This window comes from Taurulus bubalis (genome assembly GCF_910589615.1).
Source record: "Taurulus bubalis genome assembly, chromosome: 5".
In the NCBI taxonomy this organism is placed as follows: domain Eukaryota; kingdom Metazoa; phylum Chordata; class Actinopteri; order Perciformes; family Cottidae; genus Taurulus; species Taurulus bubalis.
Window position 1 is genome coordinate 27,739,546 of NC_136593.1, and position 14,597 is coordinate 27,754,142.

Consider the following 14,597-nt stretch of genomic DNA (forward strand, 5'->3'; position numbering starts at 1 on the left):
CCTCTACACCTCTTTACCTCTCCACCTCTTTACCTCTACACCTCTTTACCTCTACACCTCTTTACCTCTCTACCTCTACACCTCTTTACCTCTACACCTCTTTACCTCTCTACCTCTTTACCTCTACACCTCTTTACCTCTTTACCTCTACACCTCTTTACCTCTCTACCTCTACACCTCTTTACCTCTCTACCTCTACACCTCTTTACCTCTACACCTCTTTACCTCTACACCTCTTTACCTCTCTACCTCTACACCTCTTTACCTCTACACCTCTTTACCTCTCTACCTCTTTACCTCTACACCTCTTTACCTCTCTACCTCTACACCTCTTTACCTCTCTACCTCTACACCTCTTTACCTCTACACCTCTTTACCTCTCTACCTCTTTACCTCTCTACCTCTTTACCTCTCTACCTCTACACCTCTTTACCTCTACACCTCTCTACCTCTACACCTCTTTACCTCTACACCTCTCTACCTCTACACCTCTTTACCTCTACACCTCTTTACCTCTACACCTCTTTACCTCTCTACCTCTACACCTCTTTACCTCTACACCTCTTTACCTCTACACCTCTTTACCTCTCTACCTCTACACCTCTTTACCTCTACACCTCTTTACCTCTCTACCTCTTTACCTCTACACCTCTTTACCTCTCTACCTCTACACCTCTTTACCTCTCTACCTCTACACCTCTTTACCTCTACACCTCTTTACCTCTACACCTCTTTACCTCTCTACCTCTTTACCTCTCTACCTCTACACCTCTTTACCTCTACACCTCTCTACCTCTACACCTCTTTACCTCTACACCTCTCTACCTCTACACCTCTTTACCTCTACACCTCTTTACCTCTACACCTCTTTACCTCTACACCTCTTTACCTCTCTACCTCTACACCTCTTTACCTCTACACCTCTTTACCTCTCTACCTCTCTACCTCTGTACCTCTGTACCTCTGTACCTCTCTACCTCTTTACCTCTACACCTCTTTACCTCTACACCTCTCTACCTCTACACCTCTTTACCTCTACACCTCTACACCTCTACACCTCTTTACCTCTACACCTCTTTCCCTCTACACCTCTTTACCTCTTTACCTCTCTACCTCTTTACCTCTCTACCTCTACCTCTCTACCTCTACCTCTCTACCTCTACCTCTCTACCTCTACCTCTCTACCTCTTTACCTCTATACCTCTCTACCTCTCTACCTCTCTACCTCTTTACCTCTCTACCTCTACCTCTCCACCTCTCTACCTCTACCTCTCTACCTCTTTACCTCTCTACCTCTCTACCTCTCTACCTCTTTACCTCTCTACCTCTACCTCTTTACCTCTCTACCTCTACCTCTCTACCTCTCTACCTCTCTACCTCTTTACCTCTCTACCTCTACCTCTCTACCTCTTTACCTCTCTACCTCTACCTCTCTACCTCTCTACCTCTCTACCTCTTTACCTCTCTACCTCTACCTCTCTACCTCTTTACCTCTCTACCTCTTTACCTCTTTACCTCTCTACCTCTCTACCTCTCCACCTCTCTACCTCTCCACCTCTCCACCTCTCTACCTCTTTACCTCTACACCTCTTTACCTCTACCTCTCTACTTCTACACCTCTTTCCCTCTACACCTCTCTACCTCTACACCTCTACACCTCTTTACCTCTACCTCTCTACCTCTACACCTCTTTACCTCTACCTCTCTACCTCTACACCTCTTTACCTCTCTACCTCTTTACCTCTCTGCCTCTCCACCTCTCTACCTCTTTACCTCTCCACCTCTCTTCCTCTTTACCTCTTTACCTCTCTACCTCTACCTATTTACCTCTACACCTCTTTACCTCTCTACCTCTACCTATTTACCTCTACACCTCTTTACCTCTCTAACTCTACCTCTCTACCTCTACCTATTTACCTCTCCCGCTCTCTACCTCTCTACCTCTCTACCTCTCTGAAACATTTAGTGTGGGTTATTTCATGAGAGGAACCCAAATTAAGGTTCACATTAGGACATTTATGACATCTTACATCACATTGAATTTAGCTGACCCTTTTATCCAAAGTGATTCTTGAATCAAGAAAGTACCATTTCTTCAAGAAAGTTAAACTACAAAGCTTTGTTTATACAGAACGTTTCCTTGTTTGTTCAGTTTTACGGTAATTTGTGTTTTTCTTCCATTTCTCTGTAAGCGGCCACACGGTCACTGCAGCAGGTTTCCAGTAAGCAGCTCCATCATAGGAACTGATAACAATATGACTCCAGTATTCAGTATTCTGTATTCAAGGCTGAAACGCAGCAGACAAATGATGCAGAGAAACAATTAGTATTGCAGCATTTGTGGAGTGTGGAGTTTACACACAATTGCTCCACAGGACATGTTCTGTTGCAAAGGAGAACTGAGGTTTCTGTTTCAGGGCTTTCATTTTGCTCAAGTTGCTTCCTATTTTTATGTCTGTGTGACAACAGTATGTGTTCTTTGTGGGAGAGTAAATTAAAATTGAGTTTTTATGGTTTAATCCAAATGTGATGGGTTTCTAAATGTAAACAGAAGTGCAGTCATCTCGAAGAAATGTCTGTTTACTGTTTATAACTTATTGGAGGGCAGGATCATTACTCTGGGACACGTGGAACATTTAGCTTGAGGGCCCTCTACAGGCCACACGCTGTATTACAAGTGGAGGACAGTTTGATACGACTGTGGAAAACCTTTATGGAGACTAAACGGCTTCACAGAAATCTGGAAGTAGCTTCACTCTGGGACTGTGGATGTCATACCCCAAAAACACACAAAGGCAACTTGTGCTGGTGCTGAAATGAGCATAATTTATACTGAACGTGATGGAAAAGGCTTTGAAACTGTCACACTGGCTCTCTGTCGCTCGCACACACACACACACACACACACACACACACACACACACACACACACACACACACACACACACACACACACACACACACACACACACACACACGCACACACACACACAAAATACCAGGATTTGGGATCAAAGTCAGGTTTCACTTTGAGAAAGAAAACCTGATGCATCCGATTGGCCCCTTGGTTGTGAAGGCGGGACTTACTGGAACTCACTGTTAGCTCCCAAATCGTGATGGCAGAGGCACATATTTATATAAGCAGGTCTTCCCAGAAGCAAAGACCCAGGAAGACCAGGAAAATTAAAAATAAAATAGCTGCACACAGCTGCAGAAAATATCTCTTCTTAAATTCATCTGGCATCTGGTTGCTGTAAATCTAAATCCCATGCACCTGTGGAATGATTATTAAAATCACTGAAGAAAGAACTGGAAATATGTGGGAGGGAAACCTGCTGCCAGATTTAGAAAGATGCAATAAAGAGTTTGGAAACATCAACTCTTTGTTGTTGTCAGTGCGCCGACTGTTTGACAGCTTTTTAGACAGAAGATCAAAGTTTCCAGAGACATGAAGTTCACGATGAGTTCAGGTCCGCTGAGGAATGATCTCTTCTGCTTTCACATTAAGATCCTTACGTAATCCTTCAATTACATTATGTGAGACATTTAGTTATGTAGAGATATGTGTCACTTATAGTTCATTCATATTCATGTGAGACCATGAATAAGGAACTCAACGCTGACCTGGATACAGGGAAATATATTCATGGCAGATGTAAATTATGTCCTTCCAAGACCTTTATGATATCAAGGGTTGTAGCAAGATGTAACCTAATAGAACGCAGTTTTATTATTATGTAAAAGTGATGTCCATTGACCCTCGTTAAGCTGTCAGAGATACCAGGGAGCCCACACTGTCACTAACTGCACTCCCTGAAATAATATCTATTTACATAGATGATTTCAGAGAGTATGACTTGACTACAATTAATTAAAGCTACAAGTATTTCTCTCCGAATTCGGAATATAAAAGCCTGTTGTCCTTTAGCATTAGGCAGCTAATGCATGAGCAATGTGGTCCTTACTATAATTGTAAACAGAAGTAAATTCGCTAATCACTATAAAATATTATTATTTGATCTTATTTGATCTGATCCCTCCTGGTTTCAGGCCGAGGCGAACAAGAGAAGAAGCAGTAGTCAGTGTGTGTGTTCAAATTGCTTTTATTTCATTCGTGTTGGAAAGTGTTTAAATCAAGGCTTTGGCTTTAGGAACTCAAGTTATTTTAACAGTCAGCACTTCACTAATATGATCTCTCTCCACAAGCATCCGGCTGTTAGCGTAGCGGTATCACTTCAAGTGGATAAAGATATGGTTGACATGACATCAGCGTCGACTTGGCTGTCAAAATACATTTATAAACAGAGTGAAAATCATCTCCACAGCAGACAGCGACATCATGGCAGTTTGTCAAATGATATATATATATATATATATGATATAAATACATTCACTGACTCACTGATTCATTCTGTATCAGTACAACATGTTTATTTTGGTCCCCATGAGGAATCATACACAATATAACTGTAACGACTGTGGTGTTCACACAACATAAGGAACTTAATTCCCCTCAGCTCTGAGGAGTGTGTTAGCATCTTTCAGCCTGTTCTTAATGCCAGACGTCAGCCTGTGGGGAGAGTATGCGCTCGGTCCTTTGTGCATGCATGCGTGCTGTGCATCTGTGCAGGTCTACGCTAGCATACTGGATATCAGTCTAATAGTGATAACTGCTTCCAGGAATAGGCTAAACAGGCTCAAACAAGCCAGGCCCGCTGCTTTCCTGTGGTGGGTTCCTCTCGCAGCTCTCATCAGCGCCAGTTCCTGATCCGGCTCTAGAAACCTCCACTCTACACTATCTGTCGGACCAAACAGCCGACCGAAACGTTAGCAGCTAGCTGATGAACATAGTGGAGCATTTAGCAGCTAAAGAGCCAGATATGTTTTTTTCAGGGCCAAAAACATGAGATCTGCATCTGTGGTCACAACACGTCTCTGATGTCGCTTCGTGTCTGCTGGACATTTAAATTGGCAACACATTTGCTGTAGCGATGCTAGCAGGTGATATTATGTCAATCTTACCTCTGCAGATCATCGAAAAAAAGAATGAATGCAGCTTAACCTTCCTCTTGTGTTAGCTTTCTGTTAGCATCTCTTGTGTTAGCTTTCTGTTAGCATCTCTTGTGTTATCTTTCTGTTAGCATCTCTTGTGTTAGCTTTCTGTTAGCATCTCTTATGTTAGCTTTCTGTTAGGATCTCTTGTGTTATCTTTCCGTTAGCATCTCTTGTGTTAGCTTTCTGTTAGCATCTCTTATGTTAGCTTTCTGTTAGCATCTCTTGTGTTACCTTTCTGTTAGCATCTCTTGTGTTAGCTTTCTGTTAGCATCTCTTGTGTTGACTTTCTGTTAGCATCTCTTGTGTTAGCTTTCTGTTAGCATCTCTTATGTTAACGGGTCGGTTTTGACCCACGTCTTAAATCAGCTGTAAAATACACTAAAAACAATTATCTATCATCCAATGTGTTTCTCGTCTCTTGGTGACCTTGTTAGGCTTCCTTATCCATGAACATATTGTTGTATGTTTTAATATTTTTGGCGTGGGCCTCTGAGCCTTTTCTTTGTCAGGATACGTCCATTTCAATTAAAGAAATGGTCAAATGAACCTTAAGAGAATCATATAAATAAATAAAAGGTTGTTGTGTTACCTGACTATTACTGAGGGGTATTAGAACACATACATTTGTTTTATTTATTTCTTCATTTTAATATTTTTAACTATAGTAACATCTATGGTGTAACGGGTCAATTTCGATCCATGTATATTTACATCTCTTTTTCATCAATAGAACTTTAATACAAACACAAAAGGAAAAGCAGAACAAGTTGAAACCGACCCTAACAACACAAAGGTCATAATTTCAACCAGAGCATTTTATAATTTAGTGAAAAAACATGTTTTTGTATTATTTTGTTGAAATGGAGGTTCCTGACAAAGTCAAACGGCCTTGATGCAATAAACACATTTATGTGGTTCATTTATGCTTTTAAAAACCTGAAATGGTCGGTGCCAACCCGAACACAAGAGGAAGGGTAAAAATGTTATTAAATAAAGACAAAATCTGTATTTTTAATACACTTTAAGTTCAGGTACCTGGGTGCATGTTTGTGTTCATTCCCACAGTTATCCTCTTTCATGTCTTCAGACTGGATCAAACTGCGGCTCCCTGGGAGGAATGTGTCACGGGATATGAACGCACGGCGGCTACATCGTGTGCTAATGGAGCAGCTGCTGCGAGCGGCCTATTTATGAGCGCTTCATGTCCGCCATGCTCTCTGAGTGTGTCGGGCTGTGGTGCAGCTAGCAACACAACAGCACCGCTTCAGGTGAGCTAACGCTTTGAATGCGAGGCGAGAAAAGAAAATAATTCATTATTCTGGACCAGAATAAAAAAACAGACAGTTGTCTCACGATGCTGGAAACCAGATGATCTTTCATGTAGCATGAATGCTTAAAAAAATGAATGAATACTACATTCATTAATCTAGTTTGTGTGAATGTTTCATACAAAGGAGCTTCATTTTAGAGTAAGTAATCGGTTCCCTGTCACAAAGTCCACCTTGATCCCAAAGTGTTCGTACTAAGTGCTTTCAAGTCGACTAATCCCTGCACTCATTTCATTTTTCATCTTGCTCTCTGGAGTTTTGCTTTGGTGTGACATCAAAGAGGAGGCTCACAGACACACTGCTTTTCTCTTTCAAGTAACGGGAGATAATAGCACAAGATTACCGCCAACACACATTTGTCCAAGTGCATTAGAATAAGTGCTGAAACGTGGCAGCAGACCTGTTACATCAGAGGCTTTGAGTTCCACCTGCACACGGGACATTGGTTTGACTGCAAATGTACGTACTGCATATGAAAATGTAAACATGTTATGTTTATGGAGAGCTGAGAGTGTTGTTGTTCAATAGCAATAATGGAAACAGTGAGATGAGATTGAAGCGGCCACACGGGATCAGGACCCTCCTGCTTGAACCGTCTGAATCATCTCTTTATTTCCTCCCCGCCTTTTATGACACTTTTCATACGTTTCAGTTCCCTTGCAACAGAATCCGGTTCTGCTTGACCATGTGACGTGACCAGGGAGGGAGGGAGGGTTCTATATTTAGTTGGGGATATGCTGTGACATATCAAACTACAAGAAAATGTCCCAGCAAGGCAGGTTGCACCTCAGGGTTCAGAGGAGGTTTCTAAATTAATTTGAGTGAAAAATACATATTGCAAATAGACTGAAGTTTCTGTACATGATTCTTTAATTATATTCTAAAGGTTGAAAGAGGGGCCTGGTGTGTATGTGTGAGAGGCAACAGGTGACGTGAATCTCTAAGACTTAATAAGCAATGTGATCTTTTGGTTTGTGTTTACTTCGATAGGAAATGATATGAATATTGTGTCAAATTTGGCAACGTCTGGAGCCAAGAGCCATGATGTCCATCCACACCGGAGACAGTGTGCTGTAGTCAGGTAGCACAGCAGGAGCAGCCTAAATATATCGATAAGAAGATTAAACTAATCAAATGTGAAATATTCCTTGCGTTTGCCAAGAAAAGGGGACTTTTTTTTCAGTATGTTGTTAAATGGAGGCAATTTAGTTCAAGACATATGTTTGTTTTTTTAAGTTAAAAACTTTAAAACCTCAGGTCCGTAAAGCATGGCTCTCTGAGAAATGTGTCCCGCCAAATATCTACATTTGAGATGACATCATCAAGGTAATGTTTTGTACTTTAAAGTTATACTTTGTAACTTTTGCTGTGCATCAGCCACACGTGACAAATAGGTTTCATGCTAAATGCTAACGCCTGTAAACGTAGCACAAGTGGAAATACTAACTAACCAAACATGCTAACATTAGCCACCATACGCTCCTGTTCATACCAGCCCACCTGACACTGCAGTTAAAGCTCTCACAGTTTTACATTGTAAATAGTGTGTTTTTACTGGTGAATGTGTATCTGTATTTCCTCTTCAAAGGTTCATGCTCTCACTTTAAAAAGTCGTTTTATTTAAGTTAAGTGAAATATAATCAATTGAGTCCTTTTTTACAAAAAGAAAGTAATTCATCAATATAAATGAATGAAACTTCTTCGACACATTCATGATGTGCAGCAAGAAATGATGTTGCTGTTTAATATGAAGTTTGCTAAAGAGCATTACAACATTGTAAATTATCTGGCGTTACAAATGAGAAAAATATGTTCTGTACATTATTTTATTCATCAATTTATTAATGACACATTATAATAACAATTAATAGAAATGGTGTAGCATAAAATAATTACTAAATATTTCTAATAAAACGTAATATTAACAGACATAAAAGTGTTTCTTGATGGATAAAATAGGTATTCTGATCAAGACAATGTACAGTCATCATTCTAGATAAAATACACACATTCAAATAAACACATTTCTCAAATTGGAGTCACATCCGAACAAAAACATCCTGTGAACAATGCCTTCCCTCACATTTGTAGAAAGCTGCCTTTTACTTTAAAGCGTTATTGAAATGTACAAATAGTCTCTCGTCGGCAGATGCTACAGGATGAACGAGCCACCTGAGCCCAGACGTCACCACAGCTTCTGCCTCTCCACGTCCACAGAATCAAAAATCCCCCTGGAACACAAACAGAAGGACATTAAAGAACATCTTTTGAATTAGGTTCCCACAGGAGACACATTTGCCAGAGCCAAGTCATAAAATGTGCAATTTACTTTTATTTGCACGGCATGATTAGGTATTTTGTCTTGCATAACAATGCACTATATCATACATATTGCAGAGACGATGAGACTTTTCTTTTCCACGATATCTTCCACCTGCGAGCCGCATTTCACATCATGTGGCACGATGCAGATGAACAAAATAAATAGATTTTAAATTATGGAATAAATAGTCAGAATAGTCAGATTGTTGGAAACATACAGGTTGTATGCAACACAGAGTTGCGTCACAAGATACAATTGCAGCCTTGTCCATTCATAATGTGCAAGAAGAACATGCCAAAACGACAAAGCTAGACTCAGTAGAGATCTGTGATGGCCACTGCTGTAACGTCTGATGAATGAATACAGGCCACAGGGTTAGGGTCCATAACTTGCTGGCCAGGGTCTGGTTAGGAGTGGAGAGGGAGGCAGCAGCCAATCAGTGGCAGTAAATAACAGGCAATGAAAGGTCTGAGTGTGAGTGTGAGGTCCTTTGAGCATGCAGCCATGAACATCCTGCAGGTTGGTGCAGCATAATGCGAGATTAGTTGTGGACAGACACAGAGATGCACGTGCATGACCAAACTCATTATCTATTGGCAGAGATGATTTAAATTATTAAGAGAAAAACAGTTTTGCATTTTTTTATTTTTCCTCAGGAGGAATGTAAACAACAACGAAATTGTGAGAGTGAATTATCTGGACAGACAATATGGCTGTTCGGGGAAAAATGGTCGACCAGCATTTTTATCATAATAACAGAGTTGAATGAAATAATATATTCCTTTATTTAAAAATAGACCTAGTTCAAAAGTCAGTTTTTTTCTTTCAAAGTGCTATTTTCACAATGACAATTTGAATTCAATTCGGTTCGTGTCATACAGTGGTGAAATGAACAATAAAGTATGGTGACGTCATAATATACCCTGGGTTGTGTCTTACGGTGGTGAAATGAACAATAAAGTATGGTGACGTCATAATATACCCTGGGTTGTGTCTTACGGTGGTGAAATGAACAATAAAGTATGGTGACGTCATAATATACCCTGGGTTGTGTCTTATGGTGGTGAAATGAACAATAAAGTATGGTGACGTCATAATATACCCTGGGTTGTGTCTTATGGTGGTGAAATGAACAATAAAGTATGGTGACGTCATAATATACCCTGGGTTGTGTCTTACGGTGGTGAAATGAACAATAAAGTATGGTGACGTCATAATATACCCTGGGTTGTGTCTTACGGTGGTGAAATGAACAATAAAGTATGGTGACGTCATAATATACCCTGGGTTGTGTCTTACGGTGGTGAAATGAACAATAAAGTATGGTGACGTCATAGTATACCCTGGGTTGTGTCTTACGGTGGTGAAATGAACAATAAAGTATGGTGACGTCATAATATACCCTGGGTTGTGTCTTATGGTGGTGAAATGAACAATAAAGTATGGTGACGTCATAATATACCCTGGGTTGTGTCTTACGGTGGTGAAATGAACAATAAAGTATGGTGACGTCATAATATACCCTGGGTTGTGTCTTACGGTGGTGAAATGAACAATAAAGTATGGTGACGTCATAATATACCCTGGGTTGTGTCTTATGGTGGTGAAATGAACAATAAAGTATGGTGACGTCATAGTATACCCTGGGTTGTGTCTTACGGTGGTGACATGAACAATAAAGTATGGTGACGTCATAATATACCCTGGGTTGTGTCTTACGGTGGTGAAATGAACAATAAAGTATGGTGACGTCATAATATACCCTGGGTTGTGTCTTACGGTGGTGAAATGAACAATAAAGTATGGTGACGTCATAGTATACCCTGGGTTGTGTCTTACGGTGGTGAAATGAACAATAAAGTATGGTGACGTCATAATATACCCTGGGTTGTGTCTTACGGTGGTGAAATGAACAATAAAGTATGGTGACGTCATAATATACCCTGGGTTGTGTCTTACGGTGGTGAAATGAACAATAAAGTATGGTGACGTCATAATATACCCTGGGTTGTGTCTTACGGTGGTGAAATGAACAATAAAGTATGGTGACGTCATAATATACCCTGGGTTGTGTCTTATGGTGGTGAAATGAACAATAAAGTATGGTAAAGTCACATATACCCTGGGTTGTGTCTTATGGTGGTGAAATGAACAATAAAGTATGGTGACGTCATAGTATACCCTGGGTTGTGTCTTACGGTGGTGAAATGAACAATAAAGTATGGTGACGTCATAATATACTCTGGGTTGTGTCTTATGGTGGTGAAATGAACAATAAAGTATGGTGACGTCATAATATACCCTGGGTTGTGTCCTTCGGTGGTGAAATGAACAATAAAGTATGGTGACGTCATAATATACCCTGGGTTGTGTCTTACGGTGGTGAAATGAACAATAAAGTATGGTGACGTCATAATATACCCTGGGTTGTGTCTTATGGTGGTGAAATGAACAATAAAGTATGGTGACGTCATAATATACCCTGGGTTGTGTCTTATGGTGGTGAAATGAACAATAAAGTATGGTGACGTCATAATATACTCTGGGTTGTGTCTTATGGTGGTGAAATGAACAATAAAGTATGGTGACGTCATAATATACTCTGGGTTGTGTCTTATGGTGGTGAAATGAACAATAAAGTATGGTGACGTCACAATATACTCTGGGTTGTGTCTTACGGTGGTGAAATGAACAATAAAGTATGGTGACGTCATAATATACCCTGGGTTGTGTCTTACGGTGGTGAAATGAACGATGCAGGAGATGGCGATGACGAGAAGGCCGATGATGATGGAGGCAACGGCAACCAGACGGGCGTTCCTGCCCAGCCGTCTGGACCCATCATAGTCACCCTGATAGTAGCTGTTCCTAGACTGAGAACAAGAAAGCACTGAGTTACACAGATGACCCTGCCAATTGCTTATCATGCTTGCTTATGTTATGTCAATACATTTTAGGATTTCACTTCAAAAGTGGCGACGCTAGCAAACCCACCGAGCATTTGATCAAATGATCAGTCAATATAAAAGCCAATTAATGCCTTTATTAATCAGTTTAAACTAACCGCATTTTGGATGTTGGTAAAACAACATCAAACGGGCCTGCAGACAGATTACTGGAAACTTTACTGGATGTTTATATCAGATTGCAACATGCAAGTTTTGTTTCATTTTCCAAAATGGAGGTTTATTTTGATGGGCAGAACAGGTGTGTGTGTGTGTGTGTGTGTGTGTGTGTGTGTGTGTGTGTGTGTGTGTGTGTGTGTGTGTGTGTGTGTGTGTGTGTGCGTGTGGGTGTCTGCGTTGCATCTTCGTGTCCAACACATTCATTAACACTGTGAAACTGAAACACAGTCACCATCCCGAAGAGAAGTAATGTATCTTCTCTCCTCAACGACAGCAGTACATTATAATATATATATATAAATATACATATATGTATGTATTAGATATGCCACGCTTACCATGATAGAGCAGACCAGGGCCACAATGTTGACGGGGTAAGCGGGACAGAAACAGGTGAGAATGGTCAAACAGAGGTAGCTGCGGAGTGGCGGTGGAGGTTCTTCGAGAGAGCCTTGGTCGAAAAATACACTTCCACTCAGGGAATGTTTAACCCGTGGATCCTGCACCCCGAGAGCCATCGTACCTGACGGGAAGGAAACACAGTCAGGGGTGGAAACGAGAAACGATGAAATGATGACAGATGGAATCCAACTTCTAACAAAATAGTTTGAAGTTCAAAAGTCGGCTGGATAAGTCTGATATGTTAAGTGCTGGTCCTCTTTCAATGCTGGGAAAACAAGGTTTGTGGGGAGAGAGGGAGGTGGGGAGAGGTGGGGAGAGGTGGGAGAGGATCCCTCACCCTCTGGCCTCCATCCAGGACGAAGTGTGAGGGATCAGACTCTTTTTACCGCGGCTGGCTCAGCATGCTGATCCGTGGAAACGATCCCTGGAGGTGGGCCGCTGCCATGAGACGTCTATGAGTTGTTAACCCGGCGGGTCGGATATTCTGCTGGACGGCGTTCCTCTTTCAGTCTGACTGGAATAGTTAGTCAGATTTAAAACTGCAAAAACCATCAGGCCACACGTTGACTCATGGTCTTGTCACACCTCGTTCTGGTAGCATTTTATAATAACTACACACTATTTAGCATTAGTAAAGCTTGAGTAAACACTTAATTCATCATTTATAAAGCATTATTCCAACATGAACACTTCATTAATAAGCTTGACTATTATGCTTTTCATGATTGTGTTTTCATACTAAAGTAATATGCAAACCAGTTATTAAGGACTTAGAGGATGCACTAATCTTAACATGTGCTTTATAAACGTGTTTTAATACTGCAATTCATGATTAATTCAGGTAGTTACTAGTCGTTAGTTAAGTATTAGTTAAGTATTTTGTGTGACCTCATCTAAAGTGAGGACTATCTAAGGCTTAAAACACATTCATAAACAACATTGAATGGTTAGCATTGCCTCAAAGCTAACACAAGTCTCAGTTATCTTCTCAACAGAAAAGTTAAATAGACACAACAAAGGGATAAAGAACATTAATATGATGGTGAGCGATGCCCGTCAGTGGCATGAGTATTGAGTATGCTTCATAGTTTGCTGGCACAAACATATTATTGATTATGAGTATCTAGCTAGCTAGCAAACAAGCCAGCTAGCAAACAAGCCAGCTAGCAAGCGCGTCACTAGCTAGAGGTCCTGAGAAAGCACGAGGCACCTCAGTTGTAAGTAGACCAATCTAGCTAGATACTCATAATCTATAATATGTTTGTGCCAAAAACTTATACAACAGACTCAACACTCTGATGGGCCAAGAGAGTTAACATGTCTCCGGGTCGGAGGTGGTGATGGATGTTAACGGTGTCACACGTGTCTTTAAGGCCATAATATTTTCCATCTTTTAAATGACAAGGAATGTATGTCTTCAGTGGACTACATTTCCCATCTGCACTGATTGGAATTCTTCATAAAAGGTGGTGAATTCTGTCTGATTTACTTTAACCAAATCTACTGTATTACAAACTCTGAACAAACATAAAGGCCATGTGTGTGTGGGTGGAATTGTGTGTTTTAATTCATTATTTTAATTACTTTTATTATTTGTATTTCCTCTCATTGTTTACTTTACGTTGTCGGTTTGCTCTACTTTCCTGTCACTTTCTTCATTACTCTTGTAAACAGATCAACACACACACACAAGTGAAAATACTTGTTCGCTGATCCCTGTACATGCCAGTCTCCCATTGGATGTGTGTCGTGGAGGTCAGAATATTTTAGGGTCAAAGTTCAATTCAGTTGAATCCAGATGGATTTTGGAAATATTCTTTTCCTGCAGTGTGAACGGAGCCTTGGAGAAAGTTCACTGTTGGATGGAACGGTGAGAGTTGTTGGTAAACTGGTGTGACATCAGTGTGCATGCATATGAAGTCAACTCTATAATAATAATAATAATAATAATAACAGTCAGAATCAAACGCTTTAGAATAATTTATTAGGATTTTAAAATTGAAATTATCAGAAAAATAAAACAAGGGGAAAAGAAAAGAAAAGCAGTGTTGTAAAGCTCGGCGGGGAACAGCCCAAATCTTAAACTTTAACAGGGCTCATGTCGAGCAACAAGCTTGGCCCTTCTCCGTACATCAACACAACAAAAGACATCATTAAAATCAATATACAAGGGGAACAAGATCTCAAAACAGAAAAATATAGTTTCTTTTTTTTTCTGAAAATAAGTCTTAATGCCGCAGAATTATCCACACGTCGTCTGCTTTTTACCAATAATAGTACTATTTTCATTTGTAAGGTAAAAAATAACTTATTGCTTTATTGTAAGTTAAAAAGTTACAGTGTTGGTGTCCAGCAGTAGTTTTA

The 14,597-nt window shown here is 40.3% G+C and overlaps 1 protein-coding gene across 1 annotated transcript; it reads right to left on the reverse strand.

Annotated features, from left to right (window-relative positions):
* Positions 1-8,125: 8,125 nt before the first annotated feature.
* On the reverse strand, positions 8,126-12,485 carry LOC306736214 (transmembrane protein 233). Its single transcript, XM_079217823.1, has 3 exons — positions 12,170-12,485; positions 11,445-11,579; positions 8,126-8,614 (listed from the first exon to the last, which is right to left on the reverse strand). The coding sequence occupies exons 1-3, from the start codon at positions 12,347-12,349 to the stop codon at positions 8,603-8,605; spliced, it is 327 nt and encodes a 108-aa protein (XP_079073949.1). The 5' UTR covers positions 12,350-12,485; the 3' UTR covers positions 8,126-8,602.
* Positions 12,486-14,597: the final 2,112 nt, after the last annotated feature.